The sequence below is a fragment of the Pleurodeles waltl genome, chromosome 12, assembly GCF_031143425.1.
Source record: "Pleurodeles waltl isolate 20211129_DDA chromosome 12, aPleWal1.hap1.20221129, whole genome shotgun sequence".
In the NCBI taxonomy this organism is placed as follows: Eukaryota; Metazoa; Chordata; class Amphibia; order Caudata; family Salamandridae; genus Pleurodeles; species Pleurodeles waltl.
This window is the reverse complement of record NC_090451.1, coordinates 654,519,654-654,543,821: the sequence shown is the minus strand read 5'-3', so window position 1 is coordinate 654,543,821 and position 24,168 is coordinate 654,519,654. Positions and strand designations below refer to the sequence as shown.

Here is a 24,168-nt window from a genome sequence, read left to right as displayed (position 1 = left end):
CCCTCTCGGACGCTCAGCCCCACTGTCTACCAGGGCCCAGGACCCACAGCCCGACCCGAGAAGTTTGGCTGTCCCCTCCATGGTCAGGCATCTTGCAGCAGTCGCAGGGTCTTTAAGTAAGCAGGACAGGTAAGTTCGTTGAATTCAGTGGTCAGAATCTGAATAAAGGGTCTCCACAGAGTGGCCGTTACTTCTGCTCTCTGGCTGGCCGCCAGGGTTAGTTTCTCCATCGCTAGGATGAACCAGAGTTTATGAAGCCTTGAAGTGTAGCTCGGAACCCTGTCCGTGCCCCACAGAGCTAGTATCATCTGGTGCGCCGCATTGAAGGCAAGGGCAATCTGTCGTCCCCTCAAGGAGCGGAGGGGAAAGGTGAGAGGGTTGGGAATGCCCAGAATATACGTCGGAAGCCTGCGTATCTCTGTGTGGAATACCCTATCTATTTAATCGAGGATGCTACTCCAATATCTTTTCAGCTTAGGACAGTGCCACAGCAAGTGAATGAATGTGCCTGTGTTTCCGCATCCCCTCCAGCAGAGCCCGGATTTAGTGGGGTCCCACGTGTGTATCCTTGCAGGGGTATAGTATCAGTATGTAGCTATCTTATAGGCTGTTTCAGCCCCTGGTATGTTGTGAGCTGTGTGGTGTGCCCTGAAGTGTATACCCTCCCACTCCTCCTCTGTCAGGTCCCTCCCCACCTCACCCTCCCACCTTTTCTGCCCCTTAGGTTTGGAGGGTAGTGTGGCCACTCGGAGGGGTTTATAGATTTCCAAAATCAACCGCGTGACCTGTATTTTCACCAGAAGCCATTTCTCAAATGCTGTGAGTGTTCTATCTACTAAGGGCTTAACCGCTGGTTGGAGTACCCAGTCTCTGACCTGGTAGAATGTCAATCTATCTGCTTCCTTTAATCCGTATGTCTCTCTCATCCGATCAAAGGGGATAATACCGTCTGTGTCAAATAGACTCCCCACCCTTCTGCAACCCCCATCATGCAAACGTTGAAAGCCCTCTGATTTCAGGCCGGGTGCGAAGTCGGGATTCGCGCAGATCGGCGTCATGGCGGAGGGAAAGGTTGTCAAGCCATATCTAGTTGTCACTGCATACCACACCCCCGAGAGTCACGCCAGTAATAGGTGATGAGTAGAGCCCTATCGCTCTATATCTGCGTCGCAGCCAAGGTTCCTTCCAGATATGGGACCCGGCAACGCCTGGTCCATAAAGCACCAGTGCTTCTCGGTAAACGGACGGCTCCACTCCAGTATGAAACGCAACTGAGCCGCCTGGTAATACTTCAACAAGCAGGGACCCGCCAGCCCCCCCTCCGCCTTAGGAAGGTATAATGTGTGGCGCGATATGCGTGCAGGTTTCTGGTCCCATATAAATCTCAAAATTGTCGTCTGAAGTGTAGCGATGGTGCTATGCATCGGAGTCAGGAGAAGTATCTGAAACAAATAGAGTATGCGCTGCAAAATTGTCATTTTGATTGCAGCGACCCTGCCGAACCAAGATAGTTTATGCTTCCCCCATATCTCTAAGTCTTTTACTACCTCCTTCGAGAGGGAAGCATAATTCGTACAAGCTGTCTTTGCGGCTGTCATTGCTAGAACTATGCCAAGGTACGGGACATGCGACGATGTCCATACAAAAGGGAATCTGGAGCGTAGTTCCTCCTCGTGTTCAGGGAGGACCGACAGGTTCAGGATTTGAGATTTCTGTGCATTTCCTTTAAACCCTGAAACTGTACAAACTGTGCGTAAGACATCTGTGAGCGCTGGAAGCGAGATCATGGGCTCCGCCAGCTTAAGAATCACATTGTCAGCGTATAGACTGATAAGGTGGTGATCGCCCCCAAATTTAATGCCAGTAATACGGGGATCAGCTCGAAGTCTTTGTGCCAGGGGCTCCATGTAGAGAGCGAATAGGAGAGGGGAGAGCGGGCAACCCGGTCTCCTTCCTCGTCTTATCGGGAACGGCAACAACAACGCTCCATTGATGCGGACCGCTGCCCTGGGCTCTCGATAGACACATTTTATCCAGGTTAGGAGCGCCAGTCCAACCCCGAACCACTCCAACACCCGGAAAAGATAAGGCCAGTGCACCCTGTCATATGCCTTCTCCGCGTCAATGACAAGGAGTGCCTCCTTGCGGGATCTGTGCGTTTTGTCTATCAAATGAGTCATTTCGTATTATCCCCACACTGTCTATGGGGTATGAAGCCCGCCTGATCCGGGTTGATAATGTAGGGGTTGATGCCAGTGAACAGCTTGGCATCTATATTTAGAAGTGAGATGGGTCGGTATAATCCACATACCTCCGTGTCCTTCCCAGGTTTGTGAATGACCGTGATCATTGCTTCGAGCATACTGAGAGCAAGGTCCTTGGTCTCTATGAAAGAGGTGAAGAGGCGTGTAAGTATTGGGGCCAGGTCCGGACAAAAGGTTTTATAGAAAAGCGGGGTGTAGCCGTCCGGACCAGGCGACTTCCCGACCATAAGACGGGAGATAGCCAAGATCACCACCTCTGTCCTAATGGGTTGGTCAAGGAGAGCTGCATCCTGTTCCCTGATGGGGTAACTACACAATCAGTAAGGTAGGAAGAGGTGTCAAGGCCAATCGCCGAGTCTGCCACATATAGCTCCCTGTAGAAGTCCGAAAATGCTTCTGCTATTTACGTATCCGTGCGCGCCTCCCCTAGGGATGGGGAACGCACCATCTTTATGGTGCTGACGTGACGCTGAGCCCTTAGTTTATGGGCCAGAAGTTTCCCGCATCGGTTGCCCCCTGTGTAAAATTTATGTTTGAGCTGTGCTAAAGCATACTCCGCTCGATCCCAGTACAATCTTTTCAGTTGCAAGCACATTTTCTCTAGTTCCCTCCAGACTCTGGGAGCACCAGCGTGCTTATGAGAGTGCTACAGAGCAGCCACCCTCTGCTCCAACACCGCTCCCTGGTCCCTCCGGGCCTTGTTTTCTTTGGCCGAGAGTGAGATCACCTCCCCGCGTATGACTACCTTGAGCGTCTCCCAAAGCATCTCTAAACTGGTCAGCCCATTACCATTGCGACTAAGATAGTCTGTGATCGCCTGTCGCACAGCGTCTACCGTATCCCGGGACTGCAGGATCATGTCCCGAAAGCACCAACCAGGGCCCCGGGCTCGGCTGAGGCTGAGATGGGCCGTCAAAGTGATAGGGGCGTGGTCCGCTAAAGCCCTGGGATCTATTGTGGTCTCCTCTTGTCTGGTCCCCCACCGGAACACGAGTCGGAAGGGATGACCCCAATTGTAAGATGTGAAGTTGGCCCGGAGATAGTCTGTTATGGGCTTGAGTTCTCTAGGCACCTGCAGCGTCAGCCTAGAGAGGTCCTGATAGAGCTGTAAGCTGTGCCCCCTAAACTGGATCTGAGGGAAATTTTGTGCCATTTGGAGAATATTTTCTTTGGTCGTAAAATTGTGGACGCACGCTAAAATATCAGGGGGGCGCGATCCAGCGCGCCTTGGCCGGCCCGCTCTATGGACCAGATCCAGTGTGATCTCTTGCTTGCCTTTTGGTCCTAGGAGGGAGCGAAACAAAGCTGTAACAACCTCTCTAATGTCATCTCCCTCAACCCCATGAGGAACATCTCTAATGCGTATATTATAGCGCAGGAGCGATTTTCCAAGTCCTCGGCCGCGATCTGCAATTGATCCTGGTGTTATCCATACTGGACACACTTTCGCCCAACGAGGTAATAGCGCGTAGTTCCCGCATCTCCTGGGAGATATATTTTCGGAGCTCCTGCAGATCCATCCTCAGAGAGTTGAACAAGGAGGTGAGGAAGCCCTTCGTGACCGGGGCCTCTCCGTCATCCTCTGCATCTCCCTTTTCTTCAGGCCCCGTTGTCTGGGCTGCAGCCTCGGCGTGCTTGTCTTGCGATGGGTGAGATCTCGTCAGCATCTCCCTGACCGACTGGTCCCTCTTAGGTTTGGAGGATGCCATCACCACTTTCAACTCCTAATAAGACCTCCACTCCAGCTCTCGTATAAGGGCAGCGCCCGACAGCTACTCTGTCACCCCGCCACGGGCCGACCAGTCCCACTGAGCCCCTTTCTCCTGCTGCAGCACTGCACTCCCCGCTTCAAAGGCCAAGGGCCCACTGCTTCAATAGAGGGCAGGGGCTTCCCCCGTCCTGCCTTCCCCCGCCCTGCCTCCCCAGGACCCCACCAGGCCACTCCTGGAAACGTCAGGCTCTCCAAGGGCCGGGGGACAAGAGCCTCGCAATGCTGCTGTGTGCCATCTCCCTGCTGCGGACCGACCAGTCCTGCCGAGCCCCTCTTGTTTCAGCGCCACACTTCCCTCTTCAAGGGCCACGGGCCCACTGCTTCAATAGAGGACAGGGGGGCTCAGCTTCTCTCTTTTTGGCCCCCCAGGGCCCCACCGGACCACTCCCGGAACTGTCAGGCTCTCCTAGGGTCGGGGGGCCAGAGCCATGCAACGCTGCCACGTGCCGTCAACTCCGCCCCCGGGCCCGTTACCTCCGCGGCCCGGTATGTGCCGCTGCGCTCTTCTCCTCAAGCTGCTCCTGCCACTGCCGCAGCCAGGGCCGGGTCCAGCCATCCGTGCCTCTCTCCGCCTCGCGGGTGCCGGGCGCTCGGCCTGGCAGCCAGCGCCGACCACGTGCACCCCGTGCTCCACCGATGGCGTGATCAGGCTCGGCTCCCCCGCCGGCCCTGCCCCAGCTCCAGGGCGCTCCGCCCAGTCCCCAGTTCCCGATAGCACCCCCGAACACTTGGGGACGCTCGAACGATGGGGCCCGGGACCGCTATGCCACTTCTTTAGGCCAGGGCAGTGGAGCGCTACACGATGCGTCTGCTCACGCCGCCATCGGTTTTCACTGTTTTCTAAAAGTGTCACTGAAGTCCTGCTAACCAGGACCCCCCGTGCTTATGCTCTCTCTGTTTCCAAATTTCTTCTTACATACTGGTAACGCAGTATTTCACTCCAAATTGGAATACTGGTCCTCCCTTAGAAGTCCCTAGTAAATGGTACCTAGGTACACAGGGCATTGGGGTTCCAGGTGATCCCTTTGGGCTGCAGCGTTACTTTTGCCATCCATAGAGAGCCCATGCAAAGGCTTCTATAGGACTGCCATTGCAGCCTGTGTGAAATAGTGCAAGCACAATTTCACAGCCATTTTTACTACACTAGGTCACTTATAAGTCACCTATATGTCAGGCCTTCCAACCCTGATGGCTGGGTGCAAAGTACCTGTGCACTAGCAGAGGTGCCCCCACGTCATCTAGGCCCATTTGCCTGCACTTTGTGAGTGCGGAGATGCCATTTTACGCGTGCACTGGACATAGGTCAATACCTATCTCCATCTTCACAAAGGTAACCCCGAATATGGCCATGTAAGGTGTCTAAGAACTGTGAATTGTACCCCAATACTGATTCCAGTATTGGTTGTACAATCCCATGTACTCTGGGGGCTTCACATTGGACTCCCAATACTACCATACCAGCCTTCTGAGGTTTTTCAGGCAGCCCCAGCTGCTGCCACCTCGTAGACAGGTTTCTGCCCTCTTGTTGCTTCAGCAGCTCAAGCCCAGGAAGGCAGAACAAACAATTTCCTTTGGGAGAGGGTGTTACACCCTCTCCCTTTGGAAATAGGTGTTACAGGCATGGGAGGGTTAGGCTCCCAGAGACTCTGGAAATGCTTTGAAGGGCACAGATGGTGCACTCCTTGCATAATCCAGTCTACACCGGTTCAGGGACCCCCCAGTCCCTGCTCTGGCGCGAACCTGGACAAGCGAAAGGGGATCATCTCAGTGGCCAGTATCAGCAGGTGACGCCAGAGTCCCCTCCTGATAGGTGCTTACCTGGTTAGGTGGCCAATCCCCCTCTCAGGCCTATTTAGGGTCTCTCCTCTGGGTGTTTCTTCAGATTCGGATTGCAAGACTCCAGCAGGAGTCCTCTGCATCCTTTGCTTCATCTTCTACCGACGGAACCGCAGCTGAACTCTCCAGGAACTCTACAGACTGCAACAAAGAAGCAAAGACGACTTCTGCAACATTGTAATTTCAGCTCCCGCCAGCAGCTGGAAGTTTCCGGGGTGTGCATCCTCAGAGGACTGCCTGTCGTCTGCCTGCACCAGAAGAACCGAAGGAATCTCCCGTGGGGTGACGGAGTAACTTCCCTGCTTCAGCAGGCACCTCTCTGCAGCGACGACCGGTGGCGTGGGTCCCCTCTCCAGATGGCGAGCGTGGATCCAGCAACACGGGTGGTGGACTAAAGTGACCCCGACAGTTCCAACGTCCAGCTGTTCAACTTTGATGGAGGTAAGAGCTTGCCTCCCCACGCAAGACAGTACCCCCGTGCACTGTGTAACTTGCAGTTGCCATGGCCTGTGTGCAACCTTCCAAGAAGGGCAGTCCTCTGAGGCTTCAGAGGTCGCTGGTCCCTGTTGGATGCGTCCCTGTTGCAGGTTTTCGAGTCAGGGAGTGCCATGTCGACTTAGTCTTTTTTTGACACCCTAGGGACTCCTCACTCAGCACATGCACACTGTTTCACAGCTTCACAGCTTGTGTGTGCTGGTGGGGAGAAAATGACTAAGTCGACATGGCGCTCCCCTCCGAGTGCCATGCCAACCTCACACTGCCTGTGGCATAGGTAGGTCACCCCTCTAGCAGGCCTTTTACAGCCCTAAGGCAGGGTGCACTATACCACAGGTGAGGCCATAGGTGCGTGAGCACTATGCCCCTACAGTGTCTAAGCAAAACCTTAGACATTGTAAGTGCAGGGTAGCCATAAGAGTATATGGTCTGGGAGTTTGTCAAACACGAACTCCACAGTTCCATAATGGCTACACTGAAAACGTGGAAGTTTGCTATCAAACTTCTCAGCACAATAAATGCACACTGATGCCAGTGTGCAATTTATTGTAACATACACCCATAGGGCATCTTAGAGACGCCCCCTGAATACCTACCCGACTTCTAGTGTAAGCTGACCAGTTTCTGCCAGCCTGCCACACACCAGACATGTTGCTGGCCACATGGGGAGAGTGCCGTTGTCCCTCTGTGGCCAGGGACAACGCCTGTACTGTGTGGAGGTGTTTCTCACTTCCTGCAGGGGGAGCTGTAACACCTGGTGGTGAGCCTCAAAGGCTCACCCCTTTTGTTACAGCACCCCAGGGCACCCCAGCTAGTGGAGATGCCCGCCCCTCCGGCCACTGCCCCCAGTTTTGGCGGCAAGGCTGGAGGAGATAATGAGAAAAACAAGGAGGAGTCACCCACCAGTCAGGACAGCCCCTAAGGTGTCCTGAGCTGAGGTGACCCCTGCCTTGAGAAATCCTCCATCATAAGTTTGGAGGATTCCCCCAATAGGATTAGGGATGTGCCCCCCTCCCCACAGGGAGGAGGCACAAAGAGGGTGTAGCCACCCTCAAGGACAGTAGCCATTGGCTACTGCCCTCCCAGACCTAAACACACCCCTAAATTCAGTATTTAGGGGCTCCGCAGATCCCAGGAAATCAGATTCCTGCAACCTGAAGAAACAAGAAGGACTGCTGACCTACAAGCCTGCAGAGAAGGAGGAAGACGACAACTTCTTTGGCCCCAGCCCTACTGGCCTGTCTCCAACTTCGAAAAACCTGCTCCAGCGACACATCCGACAGGGACCAGCGACCTCTGAAGCCTCAGAGGACTGCCCTGGGCTAAAGGACCAAGAAACTCCCGTAAACAGCTGCTCTGTTCAAAACTAGCAACTTCTTTGCAACAAAGAAGCAATTTCCAAAGACTTCACGTTTCCCGCTGTAAGCGTGAGACTCTACACTCTGCACCTGACGTCCCCGGCTCGACCTGCAGAAACTGAACACCTCAGGGAGGACTCCCTGGCGACTGCGAGCCCGTGAGTAACCAGAGACGACCCCCCTGAGCCCCCACAGCGACGCCTGCAGAGAGAGTCCAGAGGCTCCCCCTGACCGCGACTGCCTGTAACAAGGGACCTGCCGGCTGGAACCAACACTGCACCCGCAGCCCCCAGGACCTGAAGGAATCGAACTTTGATGCAGGAGTGACCCCCAGGCGACCCTCTGCCTTGCCCAGGTGGTGGCTGTCCCAAGAAGCCCCCCCTGTACCTGCCTGCACCGCTAGAATGATCTCCGGATCCCTCCATTGAAACCTATACAAAACCCACACCTGCTTTGCACACTGCACCCGGCCGCCCCTGTGCCGCTGAAGGTGTGTTTTGTGTGCCTACTTGCGTACCCCCCAGTGCTCTACAAAACCCCCCTGGTCTGCCCCCTGAGGACGCAGGTACTTACCTGCTGGCAGACTGGAACCGGAGCACCCCTGTTCTCCATTATCGCATGTGTGTTTTGGGCACCTCTTTGACCTCTGCACCTGACCGGCCCTGAGCTGCTGGTGTGGTAACTTTGGGGTTGCCTTGAACCCCCAACGGTGGGCTGCCTATGCCCCAGAAATGAGACCTGTAAGTTTTTTACTTACCTCCTAATCTAACCTTTACTTACCTCCCCCAGGAACTGTTGATTTTTGCACAGTGTTCACTTTGAAAATAGCTTATTGCCATTTTTACAAAGACTGTACATTATATTGTTTTCATTCAAACTTCCTAAAGTATCTAAGTGTGAAGTACCTTGAATTTAAAGTGTTTACTGTAATACTTAAAGCTGTGGTTCTTAAAATAAACTAAGAAAATATATTTTTCTATATAAAAATCTATTGGCCTGGAGTAAGTCTTTGAGTGTGTGTTCCTCATTTATTGCCTGTGTGTGTACAACAAATGCTTAACACAACCCTCTGATAAGCCTACTGCTCGACCACACTACCACAAAATAGAGCATTATAATTATCTAATTTTGCCACTATTTTACCTCTAAGGGAAACCCTTGGACTCAGTGCACACTATTTCTTACTTTGAAATAGTATATACAGAGCCAACTTCCTACATTTGTGGATCAGCGGTGGGGTCTAAGACTTTGCATTTGCTGGACTACTCAGCCAATACCTGATCACACGACTAAATTTCAGAAATTGCCATTAGAAACTGATTTTTGCAATTTGAGCTTTTTTTCTACATTTTTAAAAGTCCTGCTAGGGCCTTGTGTAAGTCCCTGTTAGCATTTATTTTAGAGTTTAAAAGTTTTGTAAAAGTTTGGCTTAAGCTCTAGAGATAGTTTTAGATTCTTAAAAAGTATCCCAACTTTTATAAAGTAATGTCTAGCACAGAAGAGATGGTGGTGGAACTCCACTCAGCCCCTACCTCTATCTAGAGATGTCAGAGTTAAGGCCTCTCTGTAAGCTAAAAAATATAAAGACTGGATCAAACCCTATCAAAGTTAAGCTCTAGGAGCTTTTGGCAGAGTTTGTAAGAGACCACCCCTCTGAAGATAACCTTACAGAGGGGGAAACTAGTGACCTGAAGGATAATTCCCTCCTGTCCCTCAAACCCTGACTCCACAAGTGATAGTCAGAGAAACTGGTTCTTCCACAGGGGAGTCCAGTAACGCTGGAAGCATTGAGGGCAACCTCAATGAAGATGACCTCCTGTTAGCCAGGATGGCCAAAAGATTGGCTTTGGAGAGACAGCTCCTAGCCATAGAGAGGGAAAGACAGGGGATGGGTTTAGCTCCCATCAGTGGTGGCAGCAACTTAAATAGGGTCAGAGAAAATACTGACATGCTAAAAATGCCCAAAGAGATTGTAACAAAATATGAAGATGGTGATGACATCACCAAATGGTTCACAGCTTTTGAGAGGGCCTGTGGAACCAGAAAAGTCAACAGATCTCACTGGGGTGCTCTCCTTTGGGAAATGTTCACTGGAAAGTGTAGGGATAGACTCCTCACACTCCCTGGAAAAGACACAGAATCCTATGACCTCATGAAGGCTACCCTGATTGAGGACTTTGGATTCTCAACTGAGGAGTACAGGATTAGGTTCAGGGGGGCTCGAAAATCCTCGAGCCAGACCTGCGATGATTTGGTTGACTTCTCAGTCAAGACACTAGATGGTTGGATTAATGGCAGTGGTGTAAATGATTATGAAGGGCTGCATAACTTGTTTATGAAGGAACACCTTTTAAGTAATTGTTTCAATGATAAACTGCATCAGCATTTGGTAGACCTAGGTCCAATTTCTCCCCAAGAATTGGGAAAGAAGGCAGACCACTGGGTCAAGACAAGGGTGACCAAGACTTCCACAGGGGGTGAGCAAAAGAAAGGGGTCACAAAGCCTCCCCAGGGGAAGAGTGTTGAGACATCCAAGGGAAAAAGTAGAGAGTCTTCTACAGGGCCCCAAAAACCTGCACAGGAGGGTGGGTCCAAAGCCTCTTCACAATCCTCATTTGGGTACAAGGGTAAAAACTTTGATCCCAAAAAGGACTGGTGTCGCAGCTGTAGTCAGCATGGACACCAAACTGGAGACAAGGCCTGTCCCAAGAAAGGTTCCACTTCAACTACTACTCCAGTTAGCACTGGAATAGCCAGTCTCCAGGTGGGATCAACAGTGTGCCCAGAGCAAATCAGGGTCCACACTGAAGCTACATTAGTCTCTGAGGGTAGGGCGGACTTAGCCACATTAGCTGCCAGCCCGCCTAACTTGCAAAAATACAGGCAGCAGCTCTTTATTAATGGGACTAGAGTAGAGGCTCTGAGGGATACAGGTGCCAGTGTCACTATGGTGACAGACAAACTGATTTCCCCAGGACAATAGCTGATTGGACAAACTTATCCAGTCACCAATGCTGACAATCAGACTAAAGTACATCCTATGGCTATGATAACTTTAGAATGGGGAGGGGTCACTGGGCTGAAACAGGTGGTAGTCTCTTCTGCTACACCAGTAGAATGTCTGCTTGGAAATGATCTGGAGTCCTCAGCAAGGGCTGAGGTAGAACTCAAAACCCATGCTGCCATGCTGGGTATCCCTGAACTGGTGTGTGTCAAGGTTAGGGCACAGTGCAGAGCTCAGGGTTAAAAAGAAGTGTTGGAGCCTGCAATAATGGCCCAACCTTCCAAGAGAAAAGGAATTAGACTGAGGAACCAGCTTCAGCACAGAAAAAGAAGCAGAACTTCTCTTCTCAGGAAGAAGTTCTATCCCCTGAGGGAACTGAGCCTATGGAGTTAGAACCTTACCAGGGTGAGCTCTTGGGACCAGGGGGACCCTCAAGGGAACAGCTGTGCAAGGGGCAAGAAACGTGTCCCTCTCTTGAAGGCCTAAGGCAGCAAGTTGCTGAACAAGAAAAGGGAATTGTCAGTGGAACACACAGGGCCTTTTGGGAAGATGGACTCCTTTGCACTGAGGCAAGAGATCCCAAACCTGGTGCCACTAGGAGAGTGGTAGTGGCTCAGGAGTTTAGGGTGTTCATTCTGACCTTAGCCCATGACATTCCCCTTGCTGGGCATTTGGGAAAAACCAAGACATGGGAGAGGTTAGTCAACCATTTCTATTGGCCCAATATGTCCCAGAACGTAAAGGAGTTGTGTGCCTCCTGTGCCACCTGTCAAGCCAATGGTAAGACAGGTGGCCATCCATAGGCCCCCCTCATTCCACTTCCAGTGGTGGAGGGCTGCTTTGAGAGAGTTGGAGTGGATATCGTGGGTCCACTTGAATCTCCCACAGTTTCAGGGAATCAGTAAATCCTAGTAGTAGTGGATCATGCTACTAGGTACCCTGAGGCAATTTCCCTTAGGTCCACTACTGCCCCTGCAGTAGCCAAAGCACCCATTGGTATTTTTTTACCAGAGTGGGATTTCCTAAGGAGGTGGTTTCTGACAGAGGTACCAACTTCATGACAGCTTACCTGAAACACATGTGGAATGAGTGTGGGGTGACTTACAAATTCACCACACCATACCATCCACAAACCAATGGTCTTGTTGAGAGATTTAACAAGACAATGAAGGGCATGATCATGGGGCTCCCTGAAAAACTCAAAAGGAGATGGGATGTCCTCTTGCCATGTCTGCTTTTCGCTTACAGAGAGGTGCCACAGAAGGGAGTAGGATTCTCACCCTTTGAACTTCTGTTTGGCCACCCTGTAAGGGGACCACTAGCTCTTGTGAAAGAAGGCTGGGAGAGACCTCTCCATGAGCCTAATCAAGATATAGTGGACTATGTACTAGGCCTGCGTTCAAGGATGGCAGAGTACATGGAAACGGCAAGTAAAAACCTTGAGGCCAGCCAACAACTCCAGAAGATGTGGTATGACCAAAAGGCTGCTATGGTTGAGTTTCAGCCAGGGCACAAAGTATGGGTTCTGGAGCTTTTGGCTCCCAGGACACTTCAGGACAAATGGAGTGGCCCTCACCCAGTGCTAGAGAAGAAGAGTCAGGTCACCTACCTGGTGGACCTAGGCACTAGCAGGACCCCAAGAGGGGGATCCATGTTAACCGCTGTAAGGAAATGCCTCCTTGACATGGTTACCACCTAACCTTTTGCCTTTGCTGATACCAAGTTATGATTTGAAAGTGTGCTGGGACCCTGCTAACCAGGCCCCAGCACCAGTGTTCTTTCCCTAAACTGTACCGTTGTCTCCACAATTGGCACAACCCTGACACTCGGGTAAGTCCCTTGTAACTAGTACCCCTGGTACCAAGGGCCCTGATGCCAGGGAAGGTCTCTAAGGGCTGCAGCATGTCTTATGCCACCCTAGGGACCCCTCACTCAGCACATGCACACTGCCTCACAGCTTGTGTGTGCTGGTGGGGAGAAAATGACTAAGTCGACATGGCACTCCCCTCAGAGTGCCGTGCCAACCTCACACTGCCTGTGGCATAGGTAAGTCACCACGCTAGCAGACCTTACAGCCCTAAGGCAGGGTGCACTATACCACAGGTGAGGGCATATGTGCATGAGCACTATGCCCCTGCAGTCTCTAAGCAAAACCTTAGACATTGTAAGTGCAGGTTAGCCGTAAGAGTATATGGTCTGGGAGTTTGTCAAACACGTTCCATAATGGCTATACTGAAAACTTGGAAGTTTGGTATCAAACTTCTCAGCACAGTAAATGCACACTGATGCCAGTGTGCAATTTATTGTAAAATTCACTCAGAGGGCATCTTAGAGATGCCCCCTGAATACATACCAGACTTCTAGTGTAGGCGGACCAGTTCCTGCCAGCCTGCCACACTCTAGACATGTTGCTGGCCACATGGGGAGAGTGCCTTTGTCACTCTGTGGCCAGGAACAAAGCCTGTACTGGGTGGCGGTGCATTTCACCTCCCCCTGCAGGAACTGTAACACCTGGCGGTGAGCCTCAAAGGCTCACCCTCTTTGTTACAGCGCCCCAGGGCATCCCAGCTAGTGGAGATGCCCGCCCCTCGGGCCACTGCCCCCACTTTTGGCGGCAAGGCTGGAGGAGATAATGAGAAAAAAAAAGGAGGAGTCACCCAGCAGTCAGGACAGCCCCTAAGGTGTCCTGAGCTGAGGTGACCCCTGCCTTGAGAAATCCTCCATCTTGAGTTTGGAGGATTCCCCCAATAGGATTAGGGATGTGCCCCCCTCCCCACAGGAAGAAGGCACAAAGAGGATGTAGCCACCCTCAAGGACAGTAGCCATTGGCTACTGCCCTCCCAGACCTAAACACACTCCTAAATTCAGTATTTAGGGGCGTCCCAGATCCCAGGAAATCAGATTCCTGGAACCTGAAGAAAGAAGAAGGACTGCTGACCTACAAGCCTGCAGAGAAGGAGGAAGACGACAACTGATTTGGCCCCAGCCCTACCGGCCTGTCTCCAACTTCGAAAACCTGCTCCTGTGACGCATCCGACAGGGACCAGCGACCTCTGAAGCCTCAGAGGACTGCCCTGGACTAAAGGACCAAGAAACACCCGTGAACAGCATCCCTGTTCAAAACCAGCTACTTCTTTGCAACAAAAAAGCAACTTTCAAAGACTGCACGTTTCCCGCCGGAAGCAGGAGACTTCACACTCTGCACCCGATGCCCCTGGCTCGAGATCCAGAGAACAAACACCACAGGGAGGACTCCCCGGCGACTGCGAGCCCGTGAGTAGCCAGAGACGACCCCCCTGAGCCCCCAAAGCGATGCCTGCAGAGAGAATCCAGAGGCTCCCCCTGACCACGACTGCCTGAAACAAGGGGCCCGACGCCTGGAACCAACACTGCACTCGCAGCCCCCAGGACCTGAAGGAACCGAACTCCAGTGCAAGAGCGACCCCCAGGTGACCCTCTGCCTAGCCCAGTTGGTGGCTGCCCCAAGGAGCCCCCCCTGTGCCTGCCTGCATCGCTGAACCACTGTTTTCACTCTAAAACCCGATGCCTGTTTGCACACTGCACCCGGCCACCCCTGTGCTGCTGAGGGTGTACTTTCGGTGCCTTCTTGTGTCCCCCCCAGTGCTCTATAAAACCCCCTGGTCTGCCCCCGAGGACGCAAGTACTTACCTGTTGGCAGACTGGAACCGGAGCACCCCTTTTCTCCATAGGTTCCTATGTGTTTTGGGCACCTCTTTGACCTCTGCACCTGACTGGCCCTGAGCTGCTGGTGTGGTAACTTTGGGATTGCCTTGAACCCCCAATGGTAGGCTGCCTATGCCCCAAACTTGAGACTTCTAAGTGTTTTACTTACCTTCAAAACTAACCTTTACTTACCTCCCCCAGGAACTGTGATTTTTGCACTGTGTCCACTTTGAAAATAGCTAAATTGCCATTTGTACAAAGACTGTGGGGGTTATTCCAACTTTGGAGGAAGTGGTAATCCGTCCCAAAAGTGAAGGTAAAGTGACGGATCTACCACCAGCCGTATTACGAGTCCATTATATCCTATGGAACTCGTAATACGGCTGGTGGTAAATCCGTCACATTTGGGACGGATTACCACCTCCTCCAAAGTTGGAATAACCCCCTGTATGTAATATTGCTTTCATTCAAAGTTCCTAAAGTATTTAAGTGAAGTACCTTAGATTTAAAGTATTACTTGTAAATCTTGAACCTGTGGTTCTTAAAATAAACTAAGAAAATATATTTTTCAATATAAAAACCTATTGGCCTGGAGTAAGTCTTTGGGTGTGTGTTCCTCATTTATTGCCTGTGTGTGTACAACAAATGCTTAACACTACCCTCTGATAAGCCTACTTCTCGACCACACTACCACAAAATAGAGCATTAGAATTATCTATTTTAGCCACTATCTTACCTCTAAGGGGAACCCTTGGACTCTGTGCACACTATTTCTTACTTTGAAATAGTATATACAGAGCCAACTTCCTACACCACCTCTCTGTCTTGAAATCAAAGAACCCTTTCTTCTTAGAATCAGACTGGGACTGGTTACCACTATCACCTTGTGAATTATTTTGGGGGCCTTTAGATAGCTCCTTAGTTTTAATTTTCTTTTTTAACACCTTTTTTTTCTGTCCAGAACCCTGACCGCCTTTGTGGGTGTGTCCCCCAGATACCTTTAGAACACTCTGGTGTTAGCCCAGAGATCTACATTCTCAGCAAGCTTTCTGGGATAAGTCATCTTACAGTCAAGTAGGTGCTGGTGCACCTCTGTAAAACAATTACTGAGCATGTGCTCTCTCTGGATTAAATTGTACACCCCAACACAATCACTGACTTTGCTGCCCTGCACCCAGCCATTCAGTGCCTTACTGGAGTAATCAATGAAGTCTACCGAGGTTTGGTTGGGGAGCTTGTTACTGTCCCTGAATCGCTGGCGATACTTCTCAGGGGTCGGTCCAAATTTGGCAATGAAACTGGTATTCATGAAGGTATATGAGTTCTAGTCCCCAACCTCTAATGTCAGAAATGTGTCCCTCCCAAGTGTAGGCATGTGCTTCCACAGACCCACCCCCCAATGCTCTTCAGGAACCCCATGTGCCCTCAGTCAAACTGCATAAGCAGAAAACCACTTGTCAATGTCACCTCCCACCACATAAGTGAGCATCATTTCCTTGGGTATACAAACCTTCTTGCACCCAGCAGGTCCTGCAGGAATGCTGCCACCAACACTGCTGGATTCAGACTGCCTAGCCTTGAGCTCCAGCTCCTTCACTCAGTTCATGAGCCAAAATAAGTTTCTTATCAGCGAAGGCTCTTTCAGCTTCAGCCTGCCTTTCAGCTCTCCTCTCCTCTGCCTCTATTTTTAATCTTGCCAACAGCAGCTGGAATTCTTTTGTCTTCCCTCCTTTCCTCTGTTGTCAGGCCATGACTCGAGACACTGCTTCCTGGTCTCGCAGGAGGAACAAATCCAGGGGTGTCATCCCCTACTGCTGTTGGCAGGTCCTCCGAAGAGTCCTTTTCAGGGTCCCTCAACTCATCATACTCTTGATTGCTGGACTCTGCCCAGGCCCTCAACCCCTTTTGAAACTCTCCCTTCTTGTAAGCTCCATGGGCAGGTACCCCCATATCCTTGCAAAAGGCCTCTAGTTGGGGGACGTCATACTCCTCCATCTTAGCCAGGTCAAACTTCCCAGCTCCACTTGTGGACCCAGCCAGAGACATGATGTGTAGGATTTAAAAGATGCAAAGTAGGGAAAATTGCAGAAAATGAAAATAAATCAGACTGATCTTGACTGTGGGTGGGTAGTGTACACGTAGCTATTCTATGGCACTGCACAAACACAAGTCCTATCCTCACCGCTGATCTCTAATGTTAGAAGTTGGGTATCTAATTGGCAGCGGTATACACCCTTGTCCAAGCAGGGACCACAGTCCTAGTCCGGGTAAGTCACAACACAATTCAAATGATCCTGTGCTCACCCTCTGGCAGGCTTAACTTAGAAGGCAATGTGTAAAGTATTTATGCAAAAACTCATACAGTATCACAGTGAAAATACCACAAAAATACACCACACAGGTTTAGAAAAATAGGTAATATTTATCTGAATAAAATAAGGTCGAAAGGACATAAATCCAACATGCACAAGTCGAGATATCACTTTTTAAAGGTTTAAAAGAGTCTCAATCCTTAAGAGTCAGTGGTTGCATCTTTGTAGCAATTCCTGGGACGCATCAAAAATAACTACGCACAGGGGCCGCAGCGGAGGCAATGTGTTGAAAAAGTAGCCGCTGCATTGGATTTTCTGGTGCGGCACAGACGATGCGTTGTTTCTTTTCACACTTCAAGGTGATGGGTCGATTTTCAGGTGTGCAGCCTAGGTTCCTCACTGCGATGTATGGATATTTTGACACCTAGGGATGATGCATTGGAAATTCTTCACGTGCTGGTAGAAGGAGCAGGCACTATGACGAGCTAGCAGGCGATGCAGTGACATTTCAGCTGTCAGGCGGGCGCTGCGTCAATTTCTGGGCACGAGTCTGGCACTGGATCATTCCAGTTGGCGCTGCAACAATTTTCTAACCACGATGCAGGTGCTGTGTCAATTTCTGCAGGCATTGCTTCGATTTTCCAACGCTTGAGGATTTCCTGAAGGGGGTGAAGTCTTTGTTGGCCCTGAGACTTCAGAACAGAAGGCAGGCTTAATCCAAGCCCTTAGAGAGCACTTTAGGAGGAGGGTAGGGTCCTTCCAGTAGAGTTAGGAGCACCAGGCAGCATGGCAACAAGCAGGAAAGCTGTCCTTCAGCAAAGTAGTCCAGTTATGTCCTTTGGGGAGCCAGCCAGTCTCTCTGTCAGAGCTCAGCTGTAGGTCCAGAAGTTTCTGATTTGGTGGGCTCAGAGACCCAGTTTATATACCCCCAAATTCCTTTGAAGTGGGGGGAAACTTCACCCCATTCAGGAAAGTGGTTTTCACGTGTAGAAATTCCCCTTTGAGCCCAGTCCTGTCTGCCATGATCCTTGTGGGGGTTATCAGTCCTTTGCGTGAGGGTAGGCTACTGGCATTTGAAGTGTAAGAGAGAGCCCCTCCACCCTTCCTGCCCAGGGAGACCCATTCTGTATGCAGATGAATGCAGGTGTGACTGAGTGTCCGGTAATTATGGCTGTCTGGGTGGAATGCACTAGGGGAGCTGTCAACCAGCACAGACCAGATGTAGATCAGAGACAGGGCTGTAAGTCGCAGATGGCAGTAACTGCAGAGAAATGCCCACTTTCTAAAAGTGGCATTTCTAAATTAGTAATATTAAATGCAACTTCCCAAGTAATCAGGATTTTCTATTACCATTCTGGCAATACTAAACATGACAGGGCTACTCCTTCCAGATCAGAATCTACCTCTTAAAAGTATATGAGGGCAGTTCTAATGCTAGTCAATGAGAGGAGCAGGCCTCACAATAGTGAATTGGTGAGTTTTTCACTACCAGGACATGTAAAACGTATAAGCACATGCACTGCCTATTACTTACATAGTACCCTGCCCTGTGGGTTACCTAGGGCCTACCTTAGGGGTGACTTATATGTAGAAAAAGGGGAGTTTAAAGCTTGGTAAGTAGTTTTAAATGGCAAGTCGAAGTTGCAATGAAACTGCACACACAGGCCTTGCAATGGCAGGCATGGATAAGGGGCTACTTATGTGGGTGGCACAATCAGTGCTGCAGGCCCATTAGTAGCATTTAATTTACAGGCCCTGGTACACGTAATGCACTTTACTAGGGACTTATAGGTAAACTAAATATGCCAATTGGGTAGGAACCAATGTTACAATTTTTAGGGGGGAGAGCATATGCACTTTAGCACTGGTCAGAAGTGGTAAAGTGCGCAGAGTCCTAAATCCAGAAAAAACGGGTTCAGAAATTGTCAGAAATGGAGGTAGGCAGGCAAGAAGTTGGGGGATCACCACCCTAAGGCTGTCAGGTCTACCACTGGGGCATCCGGATTTCATCCCATCTACTCCGCAGAGAAGTGGTTGAAACACTTGTTCTAATGTAAACTGTCTCCCAAGTGCACTGGGTCCGTATGCATATGACTACACTCTGAGCTTTGCAACTGTGTTCTGCTGATGACATAATGTTTTTTTTTTGTTGTTTATCTATATACTGCAAACTTAATATAAAAAAAAGGTGAAAGTGGTCAAATGGAGGAGTTGTGATCAAGTGGAAATGCAGTCTAATGCGGTCTAGTGCTTAGACTCTCGAAAGTGGAACCAGAGCTCTGATGCTTTTTTTTCACACTTATCTATGTTGTATGACCCTGCGTAAACCATTGTATTTCTATGTACCTCTGTTCCCTGATCTGTTAAACTGGTAGTGTTTAGAAAGAGGTTGAATGCCATTGTTAAGCATTATATTATATGTATATTTTTATTTTTTGTGGATTGTGACAACCACCCTTAATGCTTTTTTTTTCTCCACAGGATGAAAAGAACCAGGTTTTGACAACAAACATCTGGTTACAAATGGTAAGTGAGTGTGCCCGTCACTGCAGCAGCTGTTGTATTTTGATGAGCCGATGTCCCCAGCTTGTGTTTTTTCTGCAAGGCCGTCACTGAAAGCAGTAAGCGCATTTCTGGCTTGCTGCTGGTGCCTCATGGTTAATGCATGCCCCACCAGAGGGCCTTATCAGTTCCCGGTGTGCTCCAGGGCTCCCTCCTTCTGCCTCCACTGTTCCAGGCTTCTAATCCCACCTTCTCGTTCTGCCTGCTATTATGATGATACTGTTAGCTGCAGTGATTACAGGACAACTGATCTCTAGCCCATTACCTATGGATGATGTATATGCAAACCCTATAAGGAAACACATCTGTGCATGCAAGCAGTCTGCTTTTGTTTTGTGTGATTTCGGATTTGGATACAGGCTGTGGTTTGTATGTGGGGTGAAGATGCAGTCTTTTGACCAGCGGCCATGGGGTGGGCCCAGATTTATGTTGAGTTTGCGTTGGGTTTGCGTTACTTTTTTAACGTAATCCAAGGCAAAATCTTTTGCTGGAATTTACAAATAAGCGTGAATCACAATTGTTGGTGCTTTGTAACCAAAAGTAACGTTACACACTTCAATGAGCTGACTTGTGTTACTTTGCTTCAAGGGGCATTCCATGGGTGGGCATCCCATGCAGCCACCCGTAGGTTTTGCACAAATCCCTATCTACCAAGAATTGTAGACAGGAATTTTCACCAAAATCCTATGTCTCCCTGAGGCCGACATAACAAGGAGAAATGTTTTCATGCCTGCTAGATTTTTTAACTCTGAATGTGTGCTGCATTCTGCAGCCCAATACAAAGAGCGAGGTGCCTTAAAGCGTAAACCACTTCCTGCCCAAAAGCTATGCTGAATACAATACAGACACCCTCGCACTATGAAGCAGGGATGCCTGAGTTGGCGCATGGCAGTCACAAGTGCACCAACACAAACAGAGAAGAACCACACCAGCAGTGCTGCTCTCTCCAATTACGACAATGCAACAACTTTACTTGCTGCTCTGCATTACTTTAACTCTTTATAAATATGGCCCATGAATGGGGGGTGCTTTCGTGAGGGATGAGAGGCAGAGTATACAGAGACAATTGTGCACAGGACAAAGGTATATGTACTGCTAGATGTGATGTTAGAATACAAGCCTTTGGCACTGGTAGGGGTGATTCCCTACTGCCATTTGAGACCCTGAACCTGGACAGGGTGGATGAGTGGAACTTTAGGCTTTGAGCACAGGCTCCTTGGTGCTTATGCTTGGTTTGAACACCAGTGGCACCCAAGGCCTTGAGTGTGACCGGCTGTGTGCTTTACTGTGAGCTTAAGACGTCAGCATAGACAGGTTTTGCGCACTAGTATTAGCCAAGGCCTTGAGTGTAAATAGACTGTGTGCACCAATGTGATCTGAGAGATTGTGGCCTGAGGACTTCAGTGTTTAATGGTTGTGTTCACTAGTGAGACCAGCAGACCTAGGTGCATGCTCAGCTGTGTGTTGTAATGTTATATGAGGACTAAGGGTCTGGAGGGTTGTGTGCACTAGTGTAACTTGATGACTTGAGAGCAAACAGATTGTGTGCTAATGTGACCCAACGTCTAAGGCACTTAAGATCTGAGCATTCTGGTGCATGCTCAGCCGTGTGCTGAAGTGTGATATGAGGACTAAGCCACCAACAGATTGCGTGGTTTAGTTTGACCTGAGGACTTAAGAGTGGACACTGTGTGTACACTGGTGTGACCCGAAGACTTGGCTGACAGGCTGCGTGCTCTAGTGAACTTGAGGACTTGTGCGCAGAGGGTGTGCTGTAGTGTGACCTGTGGCCATTCTCCTCGGATACAGGCTAGGGACTTGGTGGTGTAGCACAAAGTCTCAGGTTTCCGACCATGAGAAGTCTTGAGGTGCTTGTGAAGCAGCTATTTGTTAGTGGTAATAAGTGAGAGAAAACACAATATATAATAAACATTTTTAAGACTTTATAAACAGAGAGAGAGAATGAGTGTGTTTAACAGAAAATACATTTAGTAGTGGGGTATATAACCCCAAACCCCACCCCTCGAAGTAACGCCCTTGGGAAGCACATCTCAGTGGATTGAAGTCTACTTTGCTGACACTCTACCAATATATGCAAGTATTCAGAAACTCTGTCATCCAAAGTCATCACCCAGAATAAAAGGGGATCTCACAAAGGTCACAAGAAGGATTTTTGGGTCCATAGTTTAAAATATGTGTATCCACTTGGCAATGGTGGCTTTGGAGGCCTGGGTCCCAGCTACTTGACGCTGGTTACCCAGAGACCCGCTGCTGGCCTCAACCAATGAGACATTTCCTTAGATATACTGTGAAGAGGAACACCTTTAGATGTGGTGATATATGCATAGTAATGACAAGCGGAGTATATTGCAGACTCATCATACGCAGACTACTGAAATGCTGGCTGCAGGCTCACCTTCCACTTGATGTTGCAATAGTTACATCATAGGTTTTGGACAAATGGGTTGAAAGGTCAATGCTATTCCTGCACATTTTCTGTTCTTGAGATGACCTCCATGCAGTCTTCAGTCTGCTTGACCCTGATTTTTGTCTTCCTTATCAGGGACCAACTCCTCCCCAGACTGGTCAGTTCAGGTTCCCTTTGGCGCATGCCCTGATGGAAGGGCTTTTCTGAATCCTGCTAACGTATACAAAAAGTGGGCCACATTCCAGTCCATCATTATTTTGCACACCATGCCACCTCATTATGGACTCAACTATATGCAAATCAGTCTTGACCTAGATCCAATGGGAAAGGACCAGCTTGAACTACCAGACTGGATCCTCCACGCACTGGAACCCAAGCAACCCAGGTTCAGTTTCATACTAGTTAGGGCTCATACATCAGGTATAGCTTGGTTCCAGTGAGACAGTGTGCTCAAGATTCATGTCTGGACATACCCATCTCACTTAGGATGACACATTAAATAATACAAAAAGTGCTGGATAGAATGCTTTAATTAATCTCAGCCAACTGGTAATTACTTGGGGCAACTTCCCACTCCATCTTTATTTTGCACCCTATGCCACCTCAGTTTGGACCCAGCCATATGCAAATAAGTCCTGCCTCTACTCCAATGGGACAGTCCAGCCTCAACTGCTAGGCCGGCCCAGCCTGAACCATAATACAAGCAACCCAAGATTGGTTTTGCGCTAGTTAGGGCTAATCAGCCAGGTATACCTTACTCCCTGTTGTAGGAAAGAGCCCCTTTTGGCATGGATATCTCCCACCACCACCACACACACTCTTTGTGCCTGGTATTGATGCTAACTTGACTGAGTATGTGCTGGGATCCTGCCAACCAGTCCCCAGCACCAGTGTTCTTTCTCTAAACTGTACCATTGTTTCCACAATTGGTACACCCCTGGCACACAGGTAAGTCCCTTGTAAAAGGTAACAGTGGTACCAAGGGCTCTGTGACCAGGGAGGGTCCCTATGGGTTGCAGCATGTATTGTGCCACCCTAAGGGTCCCCTCACTAAGCAAATGCACACTGCCATTGCAGATCTGTGTGCTGCATGCCCACTTACCACTGCCTGTGGCATAGGTAAGTCACCCCTCTAGCAGGCCTTACAGCCCTAAGGCACGGTGCACTATACCACAGGTGAGGGCACAGCTGCATGAGCATTAGTCCCCTACAGTGCCTACGTCCATTCTTAGACATTATAAGTGCAGCGTAGCCATATTAAGTACATGGGCTGGGAGTTTGTCATTATGAACTCCACAGCTTCATGATGGCTCCACTGAAGACTGGGAAGTTTGGTATCAAACTTCTCAGCATAATAAAACCACACTGATGCCAGTGTTGGATTTATTGCAAAATGCACCTAGAGCATCTTAGAAATGCCTCTGTATTTTAGCCAACCCCTTAGTGTAAGGCTGACTAGTCTGTGCCAACCTGCCACTAACAGACAAGTTTCCTGACCACATGGGGTGAGAGCCTCTGTGCTCTCTGGGGTCAGAAACAAATCCTGCTCTGGGTGGAGGTGCTTCACACCTCTCCCCTTGCAGGAACTGTAACTCTTGGCGTTGAGCCTCAAAGGCCTAGGCCTCCTGTTACAGTGCCCCAGGGCCCTCCAGCTAGCGGAGATGCCTGCCAGCCCCAGACCAAGCACCACTTTTGGTGGCAGATCCAGCGGTAAAATTAGGAAAAGCAAGGAGGAGTGACCACTTCAGTTGGGACCACCCCTAAGGTGTCCAGAGCTGAAGTGACCCCCTCCTTGCAGAATCTTCCATCTTGTTTTGGAGGACAGGGACCAACAGGGTTATGAATGTGCGCCTCTCCCCAAAAGGATTGGCCACAGGAAGGGTGTAGCCATTGGCTACTGTCCTCTGACCCCTGTAACACCCCTAAATCTAGTATTTAGGGACACCCCTGAACCTTACTCATCAGATTCCTGGTGACCTCAAGAAGAACAAGCAAGAAGAAAGAAGGACTGCTTAGCCGACCCCAGCCGAGAAGGCTCCAGGAGACAAATGACTTGGCCCCAGCTCTACCAGCCTGTTTGCAGCTTCAAAGACCTTTGCTCCAAGAAGGCGATGCATCCTGCAGGACCAGTGACCTCTACAAACCCCAAGAGGACTGCTTGCCACAGAGGACCAAGAACTCCAGAGGACAGCGGCCCTATCCAGAATAATTCATCAAAAGGACTCCAGAGCAGCACTGGATCCGCAAGTCCTGTGCACCAGACGCCCACGGCCCGAGTTCAGGTGGCCCACCAGTCCAGAGTAGGCCCCAGATGATACCGATCTCGAGTCCACCCTGGGTTGACCCCTTCTGGCCAACACGACGACACCTGCAGCCTGAATCTGGAGGACCTCCCTGACTGTGACCGGATCCAATGAAGCCCCTAGTCAGAACAATGGGCCAACAACATCCAGC

The 24,168-nt window shown here is 50.0% G+C and overlaps 1 protein-coding gene across 2 annotated transcripts in view; it reads left to right on the top strand.

The window, feature by feature from the left end:
- The window catches only part of LOC138268563 (neuronal acetylcholine receptor subunit alpha-7-like), a 267,021-nt gene that overhangs the window by 41,202 nt on the left and 201,651 nt on the right, over positions 1–24,168 (top strand). For both annotated transcript variants that reach the window (XM_069218324.1, XM_069218323.1), the window contains exon 4: positions 19,206–19,250. In XM_069218324.1, coding sequence (XP_069074425.1) covers positions 19,206–19,250 — 45 coding nt within the window. The remainder of the gene's footprint in view (positions 1–19,205; positions 19,251–24,168) is intronic.